The following is a 21,761-nucleotide window of genomic DNA, read 5'->3' on the forward strand; positions in this document are numbered from 1 at the left end:
CCCTGATGCCTGGTCAGGAAGCCACAGTGACATGTGGAGGAGGCCCCACCCCTGAACATAAACCTGCCACTTTATCTAACAACTCACGCAGGTTGGGAATGTTAATTAAGCCAAGTGGAGATATGTCAATGGCACGTTAATAAAAAAGATGTTTGTGTATTGAACCCCAAAAACCATTGCTTAGCATCATCTGCACTATACTGGCAGCTAGGGACGGCACAGATCATGGATGACAAATGATGTCCCGTCGGCTATATAGCGCCCACAGCCTGTTTTCTTCTTCTTTTTTGTGGGGAGGTAGCAGGAGCTTAGAATGTTTTTGGAGGGTTGCCTTCCTCACCCCAAAAAAAGTAAAAAAAAAAAAAAAGAACATGTGGTAGAGATCATCTAGCTCACAATGCCTAAAATATTTACTATCTAGCCATATACAGAAAAGGTTTGCAAATGCCCCATGGACACGAAATAGATTTTTATTTTTTTGGTTCCTCTGGGCACATCCTTCCCCTCCCCCACTTATGACAATGCCTTGGAAAAATGCACGCGTGACTTTTTAACAGATGAACTTGGAACCTGTCCAGCTTGTAAGCCAGGGACTGTCTGTGCCTTTCTGTATTTTTTGTGCCAATTGCAGTGCCGGGCTCAGGAGAGGTCACTTGCTGTTGATGACAATCAGTGGCTATACAATGACCCCCAGGCTGACCAGGAAAAGGAGTGTTTCCCAAAACTCCCTTTGGGACCTCTGTGTTCCTGAGGACATGAAGGTGATGGTCCCTGCTGGCTTTGCCTTACATGTCATGTCACCCTGCGGAGCAAACCCAAGCCGGCTGCCCTGCCTGTCTCCTTGGCTCTGCTGCCGCCTATCTAGGGAGAAAGACCAGAATCGCATGGGTTGGTCTTTCGGCCAGCGACAGAGGCACAGACAAACCTGACTCGGGCCTTAGAGCAGGCCTGTGCTGCCCAGCCACTGGCAGATACAGCAGGAGAGAAGGTGCAGACAGAGCTGGAATTATGGGATGGAGATGAACGAGTGAGATTTGGAGAGCCAAGGCTTGAGAAACGCAGTGGACCTTGGGGACATCGAGGTGTCATGGAAAAAGGAGTTGGAGGCTGGATTTGGGGATACTCAAAGAAATTCTTAAAACTCCACCCCCATCTCTTCCTTCTCTTTTTATGGCACAGGAACGACATGAAGTAGGTGAAGTTATGTGACAAGTACAAGGTGCGACACGGAAGGGTAGAAACAATCAACTCAGCTTGGGATTTTCTGTCTTAAGCTTCCTCTCTGCCACATTTGAACGCACCTACTGTATTCAGGCTTTTGAGCAGGCCAATGCCTTCATTACCTTTTCCTCCCAATACAGTATGAATTTGCTCTGAGATTTCCTACTTAATTAAGTCTGTATTTTTCTTAGTTTAGCAATAATCATTCCCAGCTTATAACGTGGCCACAGTGAATATGATATGGAGAAAAAAATAAAATAATAACTCCTGAGCCACACAAAAAGCAAAGACAATTATTCTGTCTTTTGAAACGAGTTGGCAACCAGCTCTGGGGCAGTTCTTGGATGCTTCTCAGTTGCAGCGAGGCATTGCTAAGCCATCCTGCTTTGAGCAATGACTACGGTAAGCCTTCCCCTCCTGGACACCTGCCCATGCCCCAAACCCTACTACCTTGCTTTTAGGTGGGAGAACCGGTCATCCATGCTGCAGCAGCAAAGCAGAAATGGCATTTTCCTGCGCAGAGGAGACGCCCATTCTCGGCCCCAGCTCCGTGCCATTTGGGTCTGGGGAGCGTGAATGAATGAGCTACCGTGGATGGGAGCCTGGCAACGGGCCGACGTCCTCCGCTGAAATCCTAACTTGCTTTTGTTGGCCCAGCCCCACCACGGTCATCTCCACTCACTCTTCTCGTGGGGGCTCTGGAGGGAGGGCCAGGAGGCCACAGCTGCCATTGCTGTCTGAAGATGGCGGACCCCACCGCAGCCCGGCTCGGCCCTGCTCCCAGCTCAGTCTGTGGACACGGAGCAGGTGCAAACAGTGATCCCGCCGGGCTCGACCGGAGCTGTGTGCGGGTGCTTTCATGGTTACAAGTCCTAGCAGTGCAAAAAGAGATCGGAGTCACCAGCGAGCACACCTCTGATGTCTCTAGATGTCCTGCCTCTGCCTTCTTTTCAGTCACCTGGTTTCTCTGGGGGCGTTAACCTTCCGTCTGCCTTTGCTGACGAGCAGAGCTCTTTCCTTAATTAGTCAGTCCGCAAATATTCATATGCAGAGGCAGCATCATTTTGGCAAGAGGACTTGAGCAGAAGCAGCCCCAGCAGCAATTGAGGATGCTTATCAAGCTGTGATTAAGTAGATGCAATTAAAGAGTGAATGATTACCTGCCCAGGCAAATAGTTCCTAAAATGTTCTCAACTCCCAGGCCATAACCATGAAACCTACCTGGCCAGAGGGTCTGCATGCTGGTTTACTTTGAGGGGTGGGGAAGCTGAGATACTTGGGCATATAGCTTTCACTTGCAAAAGGACATCAAGGACAGGAGCCACAGCTTCCAACTGACATTTCACTTTCAAAGACTGCCTAGGTCTCTAGCTACCCGGAGATCAGCATTCTGAACGCTTTCTCCACCGGGACATCCATAAAATCTACATGCTTGACACATTCTCTGAGATTCCTGCTAAAGTATCTATAACCCATTCTCCTCTTTCCAACTAAAAAAAAATAGTTGGAATACACGTGGGTGAAATTGAGTGATGCTGTATTTGTTCTCATTAAAAAGGATGAACTTCCTAAAAGTGTCCATATTAACTACAGTTGGTAATCAACGACTTCAATACACCACGCAATGTGTTTCCTACCCACAATTGCTGTTGCTGTTCTTGGCCAACGCGGCCTCTTGTGCATTCCCTCATATGCCCATCTTCTCCCAACTTGGCATAATTTGTCCTTCTTGCAAGGCCTTAATAACATTCCAGGCCATTATCCCCTTAAAAAAGTGGTGCAATGTGATAGTTAGAATTGTAGACACCAAACCCTTCCACGGACGACCTGCACTTGAGTTTGGCTGGATTGGAGACATGGCAGCATATTTGCAAAGTGTAATTTGGAGGCAAATCCCAAGGAAACAAATCATTCAACAGGTTTGGGTATAGTTTAGTGCCCTCAGCATAACCAGTCCAAATTGGAGGACTTTTACCCCCACTCTTTGTAAAGCAAGGGCTGTATGGAAAGTGTACCAGCTTAGAATTAGGGAGACCAGGTTTAAATTGTGGTTCCTTCTTGGCCATGGGCAAGTCCTTGACCTCTCCCAACTATCAGATTTTTATTTCTAAAAAAAGGAGGAGCAGAGTTGCTACAAGATTTAGAGACAATGGGTACAAAAATGTCCTGTAGATGCCCAGCACACAGTAGGACCTAACAGAAAAGCCGTAATAGACACACTAAGTGATTACAAGCAGAAGCAGTCTTGGGTAACACATGAGGAAGAAGAAGGGAAGAAAACTGTGATGAGAAAAATGTTTTTCTGAAATCCTTGCAAAAATCTGGGGAAATCTTTGCATAATGAGATTTAAGGTCCCTCTCAATTCATACAATCTGAATTGCAGAATAAACTCAAATTTTGCCTACCCCATAGTGTCCTGTTGAATTTTATGATGTTTAGACAATCCCAAAGCAAATGCTTTTTATAACACATTAGAGAGGCATCTTAACCACTGTTACTCTGGGCAAATTCCTCAAACTCCAAATAGAAGCAGTAAACATGTGAGTATAAATATGACAATCATTTGTTTAACTGCAACAATTTTAGATAGTTTTTGGCATGCTTAAAGGTACAGAGATTTTTGTGGCTAAGTAAAAAGGAACTCAGCTCTCATCTTGTTTATGCCACTTTGACTAAGTTTTGGGTGACGAATATCAATTTCTTACAAAGCTGTCATGTTTATACCCAATATCATGGTATGGGAAAGGAAAAAAATGTTAAAAGTTTGCCTCCCTGGAGAGAGAGAGGCTGAGAAGAGTGCAGTGGCCAATTATTTATGGATAGTTTTACACAGATACAATTGTCATGGTTTTTATCTGATGAGCAAAAGAGTTTTTTAGTTGTTTATTTTGATTAGATGTGGCATTAATGCCAGATTTCCATTGCTCCCAGACTTTCCCAGATCTAAAATTTAAATTTGTCTGTCGAGGTGTTTAAAGATCATTTTGAATATGGGACCATATTTTACTGGAGAAAAACTATTACCATTCTTTCCACGGGACGCTGGGGCAGAGAGTGATTTTCTTATTCAGATCCTAGCAGAAGCTCTTCTCAAACTTAGTTTCCCTAGCCAGGCAGAAGAGAGGCGAGCTTTGCATATTCAAGTTCAAGTTCTTCCTAGATGCCTGTCTTTTGATAGGACACCCACATCTGGTGTTCTAGGACATGCGGAGAGACCAGAAGAGTCTAAAAATCCAGCCAACGTCGCAGTGCTAGAATCCAAGTTCTGAACACAAGGCTGGTATCTGTCTAGGCAACAAGAAGACACTCTTCACAAAGAGACCGAGAAAGCAGTCATTTCTGGTTGGTCCACACACAACCAGTAACAAAACCCAATTCCACATGCAAACACACCCTCCACTGCATTGTGAAAAGAGACTTGCCTTTTAGAAGAATTTAAGGAAATAGTCATTTTGCTGAAAGGGAAGAAGAGAAAGATGTTCAGGCCACTACCCTTGCTGTGAAGATTACATAGCGGCTACAACCTGCTTGGAAATTCTTAGAGGGAATCATCCAAATAGGGGAAAGAGGCCGTGGAAATGGTCAGTAGTTTTAGAACAATGATTCTTGTTGAGAATTATTCCAAAAACATGAATCCTATTTTAAATTCTTACTGTGGGATGATAGGCATATTTTAAATTTTACATAGAGTTACCATCTTCATTATTAGTAACATACAGGTTGAGCATCCCTAATCCGAAAATCTGAAATCAGAAATGCTCCAAAATCTGAACCTGTTTGAGCACCGATGTGATGCCACAAGTGGAAAATTCCACACCTGACCTCATGGGACAGGTCCCAATCAAAACTTTGTTTCATGCATAAAACTATTTAAAATATTATTATATAAAATTACCTTCAGGCTATGTGTATAAGGTGTATATGAAACATAAATAAATTTCGTGTTTAGACTGGGGTCCCATCCCCAAGATATCTCATTAGGTATATGCAAATATTCCCAAATCCAAAACACTTCTGGTCCCAAGCATTTCGGATAAGAGATACTCAACTTGTACTGAGTTATTAAGATTTACCAAAATTTGGTATATGTAAAAGAAAAATAGCATGTTCCCCAAGTTTCCGTGGAAAATAGGAATAGACGAAGTTGAGTGGACCACTGGATCGTTTTCCAGAATAAATGGGTTTCTGTCAAAGAATGTTTGCAAACTCCTGCTTTAGACAGCTCTTTGGTGATCTGTCAGTATCTAACCGAAGCTAAGCGTTAGTATTTTCCAAAGTTCAGGGGGCGCATACTTGAATCCCAAGGCTCATTTCAACATGCCACAGGTGAAGCTCGTTCATTAGGCAACAGTGAAGCAGGTGAGAAGAAATGGAAGCCAATATCTTGCCTTTCAAAGTATTCTAAGCGCTGGATTTTCGTAACAGAGTACTGGAAAAGGTGAGTGATTTCCCAAGAAAAGCCTTGTCAACAAGACTCTAGGGTAGGTTGCCAGCCTGTATCTTAGCATAAAGTTGACATCTACCCCACCCCAACCCAGCCCACCCCAACCTCTTGATTTTTAAATATGGTACAGAAGCAGCCCTCCTTCATTTGATCTTGGAGCTGTGTAATGGAGTTTTGTCCCTAGGAGTTAAATTGAAAGAAAAAATGACCCTCATGCCTGCTGATCTCTTGGGAAAAGCCACGCTCTCCTGGGCTGGTTCTCTGAACACTCTCCAGACCCGAGGGCAGAGAAGGTGCCTCCGCTACACTCTGAGACGTAACGAGAGCCTCCACTCTCATCTTTAGCAGATAGGGAGCAGCATCCAGTCCAAGCGCAGCAAAAGGTAAGTCTCACTGTCCCCTTTCACCCAAGCCGAGAAACTGGATGCATCAGAAGTGGCGGAGTTTTAAAAAACTTGCTCTAAAAATAAACATGCCTGGATCTTGGCCACCGTCTTAAAGCTCTTCCTCCCTGGGCCCTCTCCCCATAAATGTCAAATGTGGCTGTCAGTGGGTTTGGCCTGAAAATAAAATCCCCTCACTTCCACCAAGAAATAACTCCAAACTTAGCGTGCGAGCTCAAAATATTCACGATGAAATCATAAATCCTATATTTATAGTCTTTTGGATTGTGCATGACATTCTGTTTCCCATGGCGGTCTTCATCGAGGCGGGCGGAGAGGGTGACCGCGTGGGCACTGGCTGCAGGGGGACACTGTCTGGGGTCGTTCAGAACTGGGCGGTGGAGAGACCTCCTCCCTGGTCCCTGCACCCTCCCTGCTGACTGATACGGGGCTCCTCCCCCGCCCCTTCCCCAGGAGGTCCCCCCCATTTGATGGTCCCGAGTCTTGTCCCCCAGGAAGAGTGAGCTGGCCTTCCGAGGAGAAAGTGGGGTGGGTCCCTAAGATCCACCGCTCCCTGTGCACCTGCCCGTCCTAGACCTCCTCCCCGTTTTCACTGAGAGAGATGGTGTGGACCTTGATGGTTGGGACCGGATGGTTCTCTCCAAGGCTGGGCGGGGACGGCCCCACGCAGCAGCACACCTGCAAAAAGCTTTTGCTTCTCACCCGGGCTGTGGTGCAGGCTGACTGGTCTTTGGGTACCGTAATCCTGGCAGATCCCCGGGGCAGGGAAGAGAAAAACTTCCATTCGCAGACCCCGTCGGTCTTGGAGATCTTATAGAAGGTCTCCCCGGAGCCCACGGGGATGCGCACCATGTCCTTGTGCTGCCGCTCCACCGCGTGGCTGGGCGCATGCAGGGTGTAGCCCGGGGCGTATTTCGAAGACTGCTTTCTGCGGAGACACTGGATTCTCAGCACGTTCTGAAAGGCCTTTTTGAACTCTTGACTGGAGCACGGGTAGATGATGGGGTTGATGCAGCTGTTCAGGTATCCGAGCCAAAATACTATTTTGAAAACCGTTTCCGAGGGCTTGAAATCGGGGAAGAAAGACCCTGGAAGAAAGCACACAGATTCAGACATATTATTTGAAAGCCAATAGGCCAGTTGTCTAGGAAAACAACCAGACAGGCATCTTTTTATATCTTTAGAAAGCTTAAATGATTGCAAATGCACTTGAGTTGTGCACAATGGACTGACTAGCTCCTATGAATGTAACTGCTTCATAACGTCCTCAAAGAGCACTCTTTTTTTAAAATTTATTTTATATTTTATTTCAAGAAAATATGAAAGTACGAACATTTTGGTTGCATTTTATATCGTTGCTCTCCCTAGCAAGGGTAGGAGGTATGCCCTTCCCCTCCACAATGCTCACTGCATCCCTCAGATGTGGGTCTACCCCCACCCCCCCGAATGGCTGGTGAACACCACCCCCATTTGAGCACCATAGTGTTGATTGGTCAGTATCAATTTGATGGCGAGTACATGTGGAGCCCATTTTTCTGATTACATGGGGCCTGTGACTGCCATCAATTATGGGCTGCATCAGCTCTCAGGGCTAGAGAGTATTGCTTGATGGCCGCTGTGAAGTGTTCAAAAATGAAAACATGGAATTTAGACTGCGTCTACCTATGCGAATTGTTTTGCCTGCATTTAAAAATAAAATTTAAGTAATTTAAATTTAATTAATCCATATTTAATTAAATTTAGTTAATCCATTTAAATCATCCACATTCATATTCTGTTATCTGAATATACCCTTTATTCTCTGATGCAGTGTTATATAGACGCAGCCTAAATGGTTATGAATTCCTCCCCTCCTGAATATCAGCGTTGGGTGTTTTGATGAGAATCCCAAGTTTACAAAATACTGGCTTTGCCAACTTTTGGCCTGTGGTTTCCCAACCATTCCTCCTAGGTGATACATTTTGCTGTCACGGTGTGCTTCCCCTCTCAGTGTCCCCAGTGGGTCCCAAATGTTTGCCAGTCGCTTCATGTTCAGGGTCCTCCTGCCCTCACCAGCTTTCAACATTCTCGGTTACTGTTCCTTTACTCTAGCCAGACTGAGTGCAAGTTTTCTCCAAGTCACTGGTCATTTCTTTGTCCTCTCAAGTTGGGCCACTGTGTCTTCAATGCCCTCCCCTGTCCTTTTTACCTCCGCAAACCCTACCCCTTGGTCTCACACAGTGGGAATGAGGCCTGGGTCTCTTGCCATCCTGTGCAGGGACTGCCACAGAGCTCTAGCCAGCAGATCAGAACCGTGGAGCCTGGAGGTGGGCACAATCTTAGGGATGATCTTATCCAATTACTCAATTTCCAAATCAAAAAAAATTGCTTATTAAAGAGGTTGGCACCTACTTGATGGCGAGAGTCCCAACAGAGTGATGGATAAAGGGATGTAGTACCCCCAGTCCGTGTTCTTTTTTCCCTGATCCTCAGACTTCCAGCAATTTTCAGTAAAGTTCGTTTATGAATTATGAAACCCCAAATGTCCCTCCCCAGGCCTTTCAGAGAGATTGCAAGGTAACATCTTTTTTTTTTTTTTTTTTTTTTGAGACAGAGTCTCGCTTTGTTGTCCAGGCTAGAGTGAGTGCCGTGGCGTCAGCCTAGCTCACAGCAACCTCAAACTCCTGGGCTCGAGTGATCCTTCTGCCTCAGCCTCCCGAGTAGCTGGGACTACAGGCATGCGCCACCATGCCCGGCTAATTTTTTTTTATATATATATCAGTTGGCCAATTAATTTCTTTCTATTTATAGTAGAGACGGGGTCTCGCTCTTGCTCAGGCTGGTTTTGAACTCCTGACCTTGAGCAATCCGCCCGCCTCGGCCTCCCAAGAGCTAGGATTACAGGCGTGAGCCACAGCGCCCGGCCCGCAAGGTAACATCTTGACTTTCCTTTCACCTCTTTTCTTTTCTTTCTTCACTCCTAAACTCCTAATCCTTCTTGTTTGTGTTTTTACGCATTCTATTTTTTTTTTTAAATTTCAGAATATTATGGGGGTACAAATGTTTAGGTTACATATATTGGCTTTGCCTCACCTGAGTCAGAGCTATCGTGTGCCCACCCCCCAGACAGTGCACACCGCACCCATCAGGTGTGAGTGTACCTGTCCCCTCCTCCCCGCTCCACCTAATCCTTGTCCCACTGGTTTGTAGTCACAGCTCTGTGTATACTTAGTGGAGTGGCTTTGGGTAAGTCCTATTATCCCTTTGGGCCTCAGTTTTCTTTTCTTGCCTTAAAAAGGAGCAGATTGGATAATTTCTTTTTGTGTGTGTGTGTGTGTGTGTGTGTGTGTGTGTGTGTGTGTGTTTTGGACAGAAACTCTGTCGCCCTGGCTAGAGTGCAGTGACATCATCATAGCTCACAGCAACCTCAAACTCCTGGGCTCAAGCGATCCTCCTGCCTCAGCCTCCCAAATAACTGGGACTACAGGTACACACAATCACGCCCATCTAATTTTTCTATTTGTTTCTAGAGATGAGGGTCTTGCTCTTGTTCAGGGTGGTCTTGAACTCCTGGCCTCAAGTGATCCTCCTGCCTTGGCTTCTCAAAGTGCTGGGATTACAGGTATGAACTGCCAAGTCCGACTTTGCATGGGTAATTTCTAATGGCCCTGCAGAACTTTTCTCTTTGGTTTCAGTCTATGAACTTGATTTTATATCTTTCCTTTCCTCTCTGCTCTACGGACCTATCAGAGTCAGGACAAATTGCTGGTGCTCTTAAAATCCACTGGCAAGCAGTGCTCTGAAATTTAGTAGACGGTCTCATAAACATGAACAAAGAGTAAACTCAAATACTGCAAAACCCAAAGAACAAATGAAATGGTTTGGTGGTCTATGGGAGTGCCCATTAGCGCTGAAGCACACGCTCTGTTAAGTTGTCTCGAAGAAAACACACACACACACACACACACACACACACACACACACACACACACACGATGGAAAAACATGTTAAGTTAGAAAACTTTATTTTTTAGCTTTAAAGCTTTTAACATTTTCCTATAATTATAATGAACTTTATAGTCTTTGCATGCGGGTGCTAGCCAGGCACTGTGCTAGATGCTTTACATGCAATTTGATCATTGTTAGTAACATGAAGAGTTGTATGATTCTTGTCCATATCCCCATTTTACGAATGAAGAAACTGCACTTAATCAAGGTGAATAACTCAACCAAGGTCACTGAGATAGTTACTGGCAGAGCTGGGCTTTCAAATTGGGCAGTCTGCTTTCAGGGCCTGTGCTCCTTTATGGAAATCTCCAAACACATTGGAATAATGCCTCCCTTGGGAGAGAGGATGGCAAGCGGGGAGTGATGAAATGTGCAGTTGGGGGCAGCTGGGTTGGGAAGATGCTTTTTTTTGATCCTCATCTGAGAGGTGGAGAAAATGGTGAATGCCAACATGACTAGTGATTTTGTTGCAAATGTGTTTAGTTTCACCCCCCCAAAAATTCATCTCCCATTATGATGCCCACATATTGTCCAATATTTCTTCCTAACAGTGACAGTGATGTGATTAAGGGAGCCCATTTCACAAAGGCCTGCCTGGGTCTGTGCTTAACGACTGCAAGAACATATGAGCTGAACACACCAAAAACCACCTCGCCTGGGAATGCCACCACTCTGCAAATCAGCTAGACAGGTGAGTGTGTTTGCCTTATTTGAAGAATTTCAGTGAAAAAGAAAAGAAAAGAAAAGAATCCCTGCTTGGTGTGGACTGGGGTACCTTGGCTGGTGGTTACCGTTGTGAAGTCTGTATGTGAATGCTAAGAGCATCGTCTGAGAGCCTTGGAATCTCCCACAACTCCTTCAAGGACACTCATTCTGCTTGCAGAGCCCAGTTTAGCTCTCATAAATAACATTTCCTTTTAGTCACCTCCTCCTTGCCTTGCTTGGGCCCCATTAATTCCAAGCCTGGCTGACCCGGAGCCAGGGCTCTCTCCTGCTGCAGTCACATTTTCAGAGGGAAGCGCTGGCCCCTCTCCCTCTATCCATCCCACCCCCTAAACACCCAACTCTTCCCTGTGGCTCAGGTACAGGGAGGGAAAGGGGGTTGGTTAAGACTTAATTACACTAAGATCTGATTGTCAGATAGGATCCAGCCTTAACCCTCTAGGGATATTTTCTTGTTAATCCAAGCAAATCTCTAGATGTTGGCTTCTCAGGCCGTGAGTGGGAGATGCTTCTGGGCCAGAGAGCTTCCCATAAATGACAACATGTGGTTTATCCCATTAAGTGTGTGACAGCACACACATGTGTCTAAGCCTAGCACAGCTTTGCCCATTCCAAATCTGACAATCCCACCAGGGGGGCAGGTCACAGGACCCATTTCTCCTGCTTGGGGTGTTCTTCCCGCCTGGGTCGGGGAGTCATGTGATTGTCCTTGAGCAGCTGCTGGCTGGCCGGGGTTAGGAGAGGGACTCGTAGCTGTACTGCCACCAGGAACGTTCCAAAGCACGAGAAAAAATAAGAGAAGGGCTGTTTCTCTCCTTATTTACATTATTCACATCCTCAGATCTCTTCCTTCCTTCCATATTTCTTCTCCTAGGAAGGGGAGATTGGGCTGGAATTAGGCTCGGGAAAGAGCTGCCTGGTCCCAATCATCCTTCTCTGCCAAACCTTCCCATTCGGGCACTTTCTTCTCCCCAACTGCCACTTCTTCTCAGGTCCCTTTCCCGCTGGTGACTGACGATGCTTTTGAGTGTGGGAAGACAGCTGCCGAGGGCTCCTCCCATTGCAGCGGACCAGGGCAGGGTCACTAGGTTGCCACTAGGTTGTAAAGTCCATTCAAGCAGGTACCACGTCAGCTCTGCTCACTCACCCAGCTCCAGAGCCCAGGGAGACGCTGGAGTCTTGAGGGCATTCACTCAGTTTTTGTTGAATGAATGGCTGACCTCCTTGCTGATGGAAAGAATGAATGAATGAGGGCATCTCCTTGTCCTCCCATGGCCTCACTCTTATGCTTGGTTTTCTTCTCTGATAGCTGTAGCCTCACGTTCTCTCCCTGACCCCACCTTCCTTCCATTGTCTCCCTTTTTTGCTGTTTCTGTTCAATCTTCTGGTTTTCTCTGTGATGGTATTTTACTATCATTTCTCCCTTGCTGCATCATTTGGCATCTAACAGTCTAGTTTTCCTTGTCACGCTTCCCAGGAAGAGCCAGACTCCTGGATCACCCACATGGGAAGAAGGGGCTCCTACGCCTTGGGGTTGCTATGGCTATGCTTTGCTCCTCAACAGCCTCTGCCCAGGCTCTGCTTTGAAAGAAGCCAACAGCTCCAAGCTTACTTCCCTGAACACCTCGCCCTGTAGGTCGGTTCATCCTTTGCATGTGAATTTTGTCTGGATTAATGCTTGGGCTTTGGAAAATCCCCAAACCCTAGGGGCTCTTCCCTTCATTGAGTTTCCTTGCATCATCTGGTCTGCTGCAGAATTTTTGACTCTTTGCTGACCCTCCAAACACCCCGACCAACTTAACTGGGTCAGACCGAGATGGGTAGAGCAGGCGTTTAGGGCCAAACACCACCACCCTCACTCTTGGAGATTCAGCATCCTCACCTCCACCGTGGAGGCCTCTGGATTCCAAGAAGAAATCAAAACTAATGATTTCAAATGATGCCTCTATGTCTTGTCACTTGATGTCCTATGCATTGGGAACATCTGACTTCATTTTTGATTTGGGGCTGATCTTACGGGCTTATGGGGGAACACTGGGAGTTGTCCCAATGAAGGTTTGGCCACTAGAGTCACATTTTAGCTATAAAGTTACAGCAAAGTTTGCCCTTGGTGGCTCCAATACAATAGGAAATCATTTTTCTGCTCATATTGGTCTCCTACGTGAGTTTGCTACACCATTGCTACAGTTTACTCCAAAACTTGGTGAAAATAGGAATGGAGTTCTTGAACTCCACCCCAGCACTGGTAGCTAGAGGGTTCCTCTGTGGTTCGACTGTTTCTCTCCGGATCGGGGTGACTGGGTCTGGGAGCTGGAAGCTAGGAATCAGTCTTCTCGATTCCAGCTTCTGTGCCTCATTTTTGCCTACTGGAAAACCTGACATCTTAATGACAACTTTGAGAGACACCAGGTTATGGTAACCCCTAATTAGCGGGAGTCAAGGCACGCTAAGGGGAGAAGACTGGCAGGAATGTAGAGATCAGCGCTGTCAACCTGTCCTTTGCAGGTGAAGACAGTGAGGCTGAGTAGGGGAGGGAGTCCCCAAGTCACACAGCTCTTCTGCAGCCAGGTCGGGACCAGAACCAGGCTCAGCTGCACTTCAGCCATTCCTGCTCCTGAGTTCTGTGTGCCATTTAACAGCCCCACGGTGACACAGAAGCACTAATATGTCCAGCTGTCACTGGATGACAACAGATTCTACAGAGATGAGGAGATAGAGGGAAGAAGATAGTACCATCCTCAATAGTGACATTATTTAAAAAGTTGGAACGTACCATCCAGAGAGGCTTGTCGGCATCATATCACATTCCGAGAATTAGAGTCTAAATGACTCCAGGTTTTTTGTTTGTTTGTTTGTTTTGTTTTTAAAAAGCAAAATCCAAAGGAGAAGCTAATGTTATGGGACCCTGGGAGAAAATAACCCTCACTGTCGCTCCTGGTCCAGCCAGTGGTCTCCCCGGTGTGGCTGGTACACGTCCAGTGAACAGAGGACAGAAACAACCTGTCACACAAATGGGTGGCCAGTTCCCAAGGCCAAGGAGCTCCAGTGCCAAGCAACATTCAGGCCAGACCAGTTGACACTTTCTTACCAAGAAGCAAACTCTGCCCCATCAAATCTGACCCCAGAGAAAAGTTGTAAGAACCAAAGCGTAAGAGCAGATCCAAGTTCCGTATCATGCTGGAGACCACAGATGGCTTTGTGCTGAGTGGCTAGTTTGGCTGTGTCACAGTGACTTGCCTGAGCCCTCCTGGGGTTCATGGGGGCCCCCCTCGGACAGTTCTTGGCCAACAGAAAGTCTTTGGATTATCTATCTGGAACGGTGGCCAAGGACCTCTACGAAGCTGGGGAGATCAGCCATGGACTGGGACCCTAGGCTCACAACCCGAGGTTCATGGACACACTTCCCGTGACATTAAATGTGTTTGTAAAGGGGCACATTTTCCTGGGAAGAACCTTTATCTTCCATCATCTTCTCACAGTGGTCTTTGGTGATACCAAAGATGGCTCAGCTTGGACCCCAGCTGGGGAGGGCAAGCTGTACCTGGGTGGCGGACCTCACTCAGCCCAATGTCCCAATGAGAGGATCAAGCTTACAGACTGGGCAGGCAGATGTTCCTTCACTGCCTCTTTGCAAGACCTCAGCTGGTCTTTTCCTTCCCTTATTTAGCTGGGGTTTGGAATTGCACAGCTCTCAACCTGTGCATCTGAGAAAAGTCACACGGTTGCTCCCTTGAGAATGTTAGCGTCTCTTCTGAACCTTCTGGCAGGGAGCTTGAGTAGCAGGCTGGGTGAGGAGGGTGGAGGCATGGGTTGGGGGCGGTGCAATGAGAAGGGGAAAAGCACACACTGAGCTGGACGCACAGTCCTGCAGGAGACAAGCCTAGGCCATCACGGGGCCCACCCAGGGTGGGAAGGGGGGGTGTGGCCCACTTTTCTGGGGACTGGGTGCGTTGGCCTGTGGTCCCTGTTGTGAAGAACCAATGCTCCTTGCAAGCCAGGCAAGGAAGGAGGTCACTTGGGGGGACGTTCCCTCATCCCTCAGACTTCTGCCAGTGGCAGATAAAGCACTGGGTTTGGGATCCTTCTGGCTGGCCAAGGGCAGCTCTGAAGAATAAGGAATTTCATCTTGGATGAGTCCGCACTGCTCTCATTAAAGCTCCTCACATGGTCTGTTTCACCTGTTAACAACCCCCCAAGCAGTGTTTCTCTTCTTAAGACAGGGCAGCGGCTCTGTCCCAGTGCGTGTGTTGGGTCCCGACACCCACAGGAGCTGCGGAGAGGGCAGTGCGGGACCCCACTAGACCCCCTGCGAGCATGTCCTTCTAGAAGACCTCCTCGTGCTGAGCAAGTGACCCAAACACTCAGAAGATACCAACATTCCCCGTCGCCCCTTTTACTTTAGCGAACAAAAGATGATTTGTTCAGGGAGAAGCTAGCAATGAAGTCATCGTGTTCTTTTATGGGCTGTTTCCTTAAAAGTGGATCGCCCTTCACAAACCAGCTTATTTTTCTGTTGTTTGATGAGTGTCCCATTTAAAACGTCCTCTTACCATCTCTGCACAAAAGCTCTCCTCAACCACCACCTTGACCTCACACCTGCAGGGGGTGGGGGCGCTTGTCTCTTTCACAGCACACGTCGCAGTTTTTATGTTTTCTTATTCGCTTGTTTTCTTTGACTGCCTCATCGTCCAGAGCGCAGAGATGTGCTCTCCACGGTAGGGCTGGGCTGTCTCTCTTGCTGCATGTGAGGTCAGGGCAGGGGCCCAACCCGGTGCCTGGGCGGAGGATGCATGAATGGTCCCTCCCTCTCCTCTGCCTCCCGCATTCCAGAGTCTTCAAGCCCCAGGATGCTTTCCTTCGGAACACCTGCCCCATGCGCCTTGCTCCTCCCCGCATCTCCAGCAACCCTGCACTTGTTTACAGCTGGGTGAGTCATCTTTCCCTCCTGGGCCTCGGTTCCCTCATCAAAGGTTTAGGACAGGTCACTGACACTCCCTCTTCCTTTCTGTAAAAGCAAACGCTTCTAGGCAAGGGGAAACAGTCAAAAGGGAAAAACAGGCTCATGTCAAGTGGGGAGAAGAAGGAACTCTGTGGGGAGAAGAGCGAGGGGAGGAGGGCAGGCTTTGGAAGGGAGGGGAGCCCAAGATTTTAGGGGGCGGTGGTTTTGGAGGACACCCTGATATCTGTCCTGGAGGTTTGTTCTGCGCTTGCAGAAAGAAGGGCTGGGAGGAGAACCCAAGGGCTGCTGTCACCAGGCGTCCCTGCATGGGGCACAGGCACTCGCTGAAGCCCACTGACATCAAACAGAAACACAGTTTGCTCTTCTGTAAGGAGCATGGCGTGCTCTGGGCTGCTGGTGGCTCCAGAGCTCCTTGATGACACATGAGCTGCACACATGCACCTCTGGGGCCTGGGAGGTGATGGCAGTGGTCATTGGGTCCTCTCCAAAGAGATGGGACAGAAAGGGAAGAAAGTGGTGGAAACCAGAGAAAAAACTCCTAGAAATAACTAAAGGGAGGGGAGGTTTTTCAAGGGGCTAATTGATGTCATTAAGGGAACCTCATAAAGGTGTATCTGCTGGGATATGTGTTGCAGGTTATTGCTTTGTTGCTGAGAAGTTCAAGTTCAAGCTCATCACCCTGTCATTCAAGGCTTTTCATCATTTGGTTTCTCCGGTGCTGCGCCACCTTCTCTTCCATTATCCATTCATTTAACAAATAATTTACTCAACACCCTCTCTGGGCCGGGCACTGCTGCAGATCTGCACAAGATTCCTGCCCTTGGAGTTGACATCCTGTGAGTATCTCCAACAAATGTCTGTTCGACTGAATTATGAATGTCCAACACCAAGGCTCTCTTCCTGTCATGGATAATTTTTCACTGTAACTTTGTTAATCCCCCAAGGTGACTGTGACCCCAGCTCGTGTGGCTGCAGTTGGTTTTCCGCTGCTTTCTCCTGCTATTTGCTCAGTGACCTGCCTCTCCCCTGTATCTATTAAGACTGGACTGTATTAGATGCTCTTTGTCTGTCTTCAAGGCTGTGTTCAAAATCCAGCTATCCACGACCCCCTTTCTTTAGGACAGCCTAACTTGCTTTCTCACCATTCCCCTTACAAATTTAGCACCTGTTACTTTTCTCTATAGCACTTACCACTGTCTTCTGTCCTTTACGTATTTCTTTCTTTCTTTCTTTTTTTTTTCAGTCCCTTTTCTTGAATGTAAACTCCTTGAGGGCAGAGCTTTTTGTCTTTTCATTTCACTGCTGTATCCTCAACACCCACAAAAGCTTACAGCATGCAGCAGGCTTCCAACAATGTTTCGAGTGGGTGACACACGCAACCCTCACGATTTTAGCACTCATCCTGCATTCGCATCTTGGGCACGAACACCATTCTCAGTGAATGTTCACTGAGTCAACGGACAGCGTTTGCTGATGGAAGAGAATGACGTTTTGAGTCAAACGCCTGCTTCTACTACTCACAGCTGGAAATACAATTTTAAACGGAGGAACATGTCTTAACTCACATTCCAAAACTTTATCTCCTTGATCTCCAAGATCAAGACCATTCTCTAAATAATTTTAGACCACTAAGATGCAGGCACTTCATAAAATCATTACTCCCAGTACTTATAAAGTCATTTTATAGGGTCCTGGAAGAAGGGTTGAAGCCCGTAATGAAGAGACGATAGCCATCGTCTCCTCTGCTATTTGTGGGCTGGGAGTCCAAAGCCAAACACCAGAAATCTGAAGCCAGGGACATAAGCAACCAGAATTGATCTCCCAAGGAGCAAGTGTAAGAGTTTTTCAGGACGATGTTCCTTCACACTCAGCTGAAAGGCTCGGGCAAGTTCAAGTCCTGATTGCCACTAGCAAGGACTTGGGTGAGTTGGCTGATGCTTGTGCAATGTGAGCTGAACAGGGGAGCAGGCAGATGGATTTGGGGTTCTGGATCACAGTAAACATGCTGGATCAGGGTTCTCTGGTCAATTACGTACTTGGACATGACATACCGGGTCCTCTCAATGGCCACCGGCTCACCCGCAGGTAGCTCCAGATATTGCGGTTATCCTCTGGCAGTAACCTCCAGCTCTGCATAGAGTAGGAACAGGAATAACACCTTGCTGCCCACTCCCAGCTTCTGCACACCCCTCCCCTGCCTGGTGTAAGCTAGGGATGGAGCTTGCTTGCAGATCTCCACTCCTTCCCCCCAGCTGCTTAGGTAAACAGCCCCAGGCTCCATCTGGACTAGACCACCAGATGTGGATAGCATTCAAATGGATTTAATAAGTACATACAGGAATTTTAATAGCTTATTTAAAAAAACACAAGATGTCTTTTTGGAAGCTATAATATGGCTTCTAAGCATAGCCAAGCAGATCAATTTTTAAAATGCAGAATGGGACTTGGGGCAATTTTCTCTTTAATTTTAAAAGGCAACAGAGTATGGCACTGTTTGGGTGATAGACGTCTTTGCAAACAAGAACTGGCCAGGCCTCCATCTTGCATAATAAACGCCACATTTGGAAAGTTCTGCTTTGCTTGCAAGGGACAAGCTCACTCTTTTCAAACTTAACCAACCCTTCTGTAGCCTCAGCTGAGAACAACCTGGTGCTTTCAGAGGGAGATCAAGGTCAGGGCAGCTCCACTTGGTCCTGGGGACTCTCAGGTCTCTATTGCTAGACCATACCTGTCTCTTGAGCTCCAGTCCTACACACACAACTATTACTACACATCTTTCTCCTGATGTTTTCAAACCATCTCATCCTGAACATCACCAAACCAAACTCACCATCTCTCACAAACCTTCTCTTTCCTCTCTGCTACGTCCTGAGTTAGTGGCAGCCTTCCTCTCGGTTGTCCAAGCCAGAAACCCATTGTAATCTTCAATCCTGCCCTCCCCAACCTCCTCCACAACATCCAATCACCCAGTCCTGACCATGAAACCTTCGTTCACTTGTCACCATCCATCCTGGTTCAGGGTACCACCAAAAGACAGTCCACCTGTAAGAATGAGGGTGGGTTCAAACCATGCCTGCCTGGCTCCAGATCTTGCCCTGCCCCCTCCCCCCCACACACACATACTGAACCTGCTGAGAATCTGCACGGCCCCCTCCCTGGTTTCTCTACCGCCTTTCAGGACTGCATACTCACTGCTAAATTTTCACTTGCAAAAATCAGATCCATTTTTTTCCACTGTGTGACTGACTTATCTGTATTAGACCTATAAATATATCCTTGCCACATAAGAATAGTAGCTCAAAAGAATACATGATTAATGTGATAGTTATAGAAAGGCATTAAGTAAAATTCATCACCAATCCTGGATGAAGCCCTCTTAATGCATACAGACTGGTAAGACATCCTCTTTGGAGCACAAAGAAGACCTACCAAGTTCTATCATAATATTTCACTAAGAAATACTAAAAGAATAGACATTTCAGTCAGCACTTTCTCACTCTTTGCCTTAGGTTTCTTATGTATTATATACTTAACTTATGTTGTGAGAATCAAATAAGTTAATTAATGTAGACAGTAATATATAGATCAGTGTCTAGCACATAATAGGGCAATACACATTATTATTATCATTATTACTATATAACATACACAAAATAATAAATTTGTAATCATTCATTAACTCTTGCTTATATTTTTATTATACTCATGCTCATCCTTTGATGAGTAAAATGAATGGCAAAGATGTTCAAATATGTGAGTTATAAAAATAAATGTACGTGGATTAAAGTCCTGTAGCAAAAGACAAAGCCTCTCACACTCAGTTAAAACAAATTAAATATGTTCTGCTTATGAAAGACACAAAATACCAAACAAAATATTATTGCATGCAGAAATAATATGTTTTTGAGACATATGCCAAATCAAGGTAAAGAAACTGGGACAGCGATATTAGTATCAAATAAAGCAGAATCCAAGGCACAAGGCATTTCATGGGATATAGAAGATTATTTTATGTCGATAAGGTACACCTGCCAATAGAGCTATGTTTGTTAAATCTTATGTACCAAATAAATAACAAACATATATATGTATGTATATTTAAAATGCTTTAGAAAAATGGATAAAACTATACTTGAAGTAGATGGCTAAAATACAGATGAAACAAAATATCAATAATTTTTCAGTTGAAGAGGAAATCAAAATTGCAGTGACAGGCAACTTAGAAAATGCAGAAAAATCACAGCCTTTTGCAAGAAACCTATACTCCTCTACAGCCTTAGATGAATTATATATATCTAGACAAGGAAGATACAAATAGCTGAACTGGGCATTAGACTAAATAAGCTGGAAAAGAGCCCCAAATTAAAACAAAGAAAGAAAAATTAATGCATTAGGAAAACAGAAAATCATTAGAATTAATTAGCACATTTAAGCTGATTCATTGAAAAGACTCCAAATTGGACATGTCTCAAACAAGTCTGACCAAGAATGTAAAAGGAAAAACATAATTGTCCATCAGTAATGAGAAAAAAAATATATTTTCAGATGCTGAGAAATGAGAAAGCAAGTTCAAGAAACAACTGTATGCAAATAATATGAAGAACTTGGACAATTTTGAGGATATTTGCCAAATTTTATTCAAGGAGAGATAGAATATCTTTTAATAAATACCATAATGATTATAGAAGATATACAACTGACAAAATTTATCCTTAGAAATCATTCAGTCCAAATATTTTATATCTATACTATATAGAAGTATTTTTCAGAATATGCAAATTTGTGAAAAGCTTCTCAATTCACTTCCAAGAGTACCATAATTCTGATACCCAAACTGAGAAACAGCCCCAAATCAAAACAAAGCAAATAAAAAATATCCACCATCCTCTACCACCACAAAACAATCAACCAACCCCATAGACTGGTATCACTTAGAAATAAAGTTAAAATACAATAAAACTCAAGTCAATTGAATCTATTAGTTTATTAAGTAAAAACAAACCGTGATCAAGTGTTTTTGCAGAAACTGGCAAACTTTTCTTGTATGTAGGGCCAAATAGTAGTTATTTCAGGATTTGCTGGCTGTATGGTCTCTGTCTTAGTACTCAACCCTGCCATTCTAGGTTGAAAACAGCCATTGACATTATGTAGATGAATGTTCATGGCTGTGTTCCAATAAAACTTTATTTGTAGAACTAAAATTTGCATTTCATATAATTTTCACATTTCACAAAATATATTCTTCTTTTGATGTTTTAAAAATCATCTAAAAATATAAAATTTCTTTATAATTCATGGGCTGTACAAAGAAAAAGAAGGCAGACTGGATTTGACCTATGGGGTATAGTTTACTAATATTTAAAGCAGGGTTTATCCCTCACTTTAAGGGGAATTTGAGAGCAGAAGTGTATCTCCTGTCTCTTAAGAATTATCAAGAATGTTATTATGAACAAGAAACAGATTACAGTTAATGAACAATATTGAATCAACATTGCTAAAATGTCTGTACTACCCAAAGTGACCTACAGAGTCAATGCAATCCCTATCAAAATGCCATCATCATTTTTCACAGATATAGAAAAAATAATTTTATGCTTCATATAGAACCAGAGAAAACCCCGTATAGCAAAATCAATGCTAGGCAATAAAAACAAAATAGGAGGTATCAATTTACCAGACTTCAAACTATACTACAAGGCTATAGTCATTAAAACAGCTTTTTACTGGCACAAGAACAGGGATATTGACCAGTGGAACAGAACAGAGAACCCAGATATAAAACCATCCTCATATAGCCAACTAATCTTTGACAAAGCAGACAAAAACATACACTGGGGGAAAGAATCCTTATTCAATAAATGGTGCTGGGAAAACTGGATAGCCACATGTAGAAGACTGAAACAAGACCCACACCTTTCACATCTCACAAAAATCAACTTATGCTGGGTAACAAACTTGAACCTTAAGTGTGAAACTATTAGAATCCTAGAGGAAAATGTTGGAAATACTCTTCTAGACATT

The 21,761-nt window shown here is 45.1% G+C and overlaps 1 protein-coding gene across 2 annotated transcripts in view; it reads right to left on the reverse strand.

The window, feature by feature from the left end:
- Positions 1 to 454: 454 nt before the first annotated feature.
- The window catches only part of ADRA1A (adrenoceptor alpha 1A), an 81,314-nt gene continuing 60,007 nt past the window's right edge, over positions 455 to 21,761 (reverse strand). Inside the window, exons 3-4 of one of the 2 annotated variants that reach the window (XM_012775357.3) lie at positions 6,773 to 7,158; positions 455 to 2,093 (exon numbers count right to left, since the gene is read on the reverse strand). In XM_012775357.3, the coding sequence (XP_012630811.1) occupies positions 2,085 to 2,093; positions 6,773 to 7,158 (395 nt within the window). In that variant the 3' untranslated portion in view covers positions 455 to 2,084. Of the gene's footprint in view, positions 2,094 to 2,614; positions 7,159 to 21,761 lie in introns of those variants that run through there. The other variant, XM_012775351.3, reaches the window with a different exon arrangement.

Source organism: Microcebus murinus, chromosome 24 (assembly GCF_040939455.1).
Source record: "Microcebus murinus isolate Inina chromosome 24, M.murinus_Inina_mat1.0, whole genome shotgun sequence".
Classification (NCBI taxonomy): Eukaryota; Metazoa; Chordata; class Mammalia; order Primates; family Cheirogaleidae; genus Microcebus; species Microcebus murinus.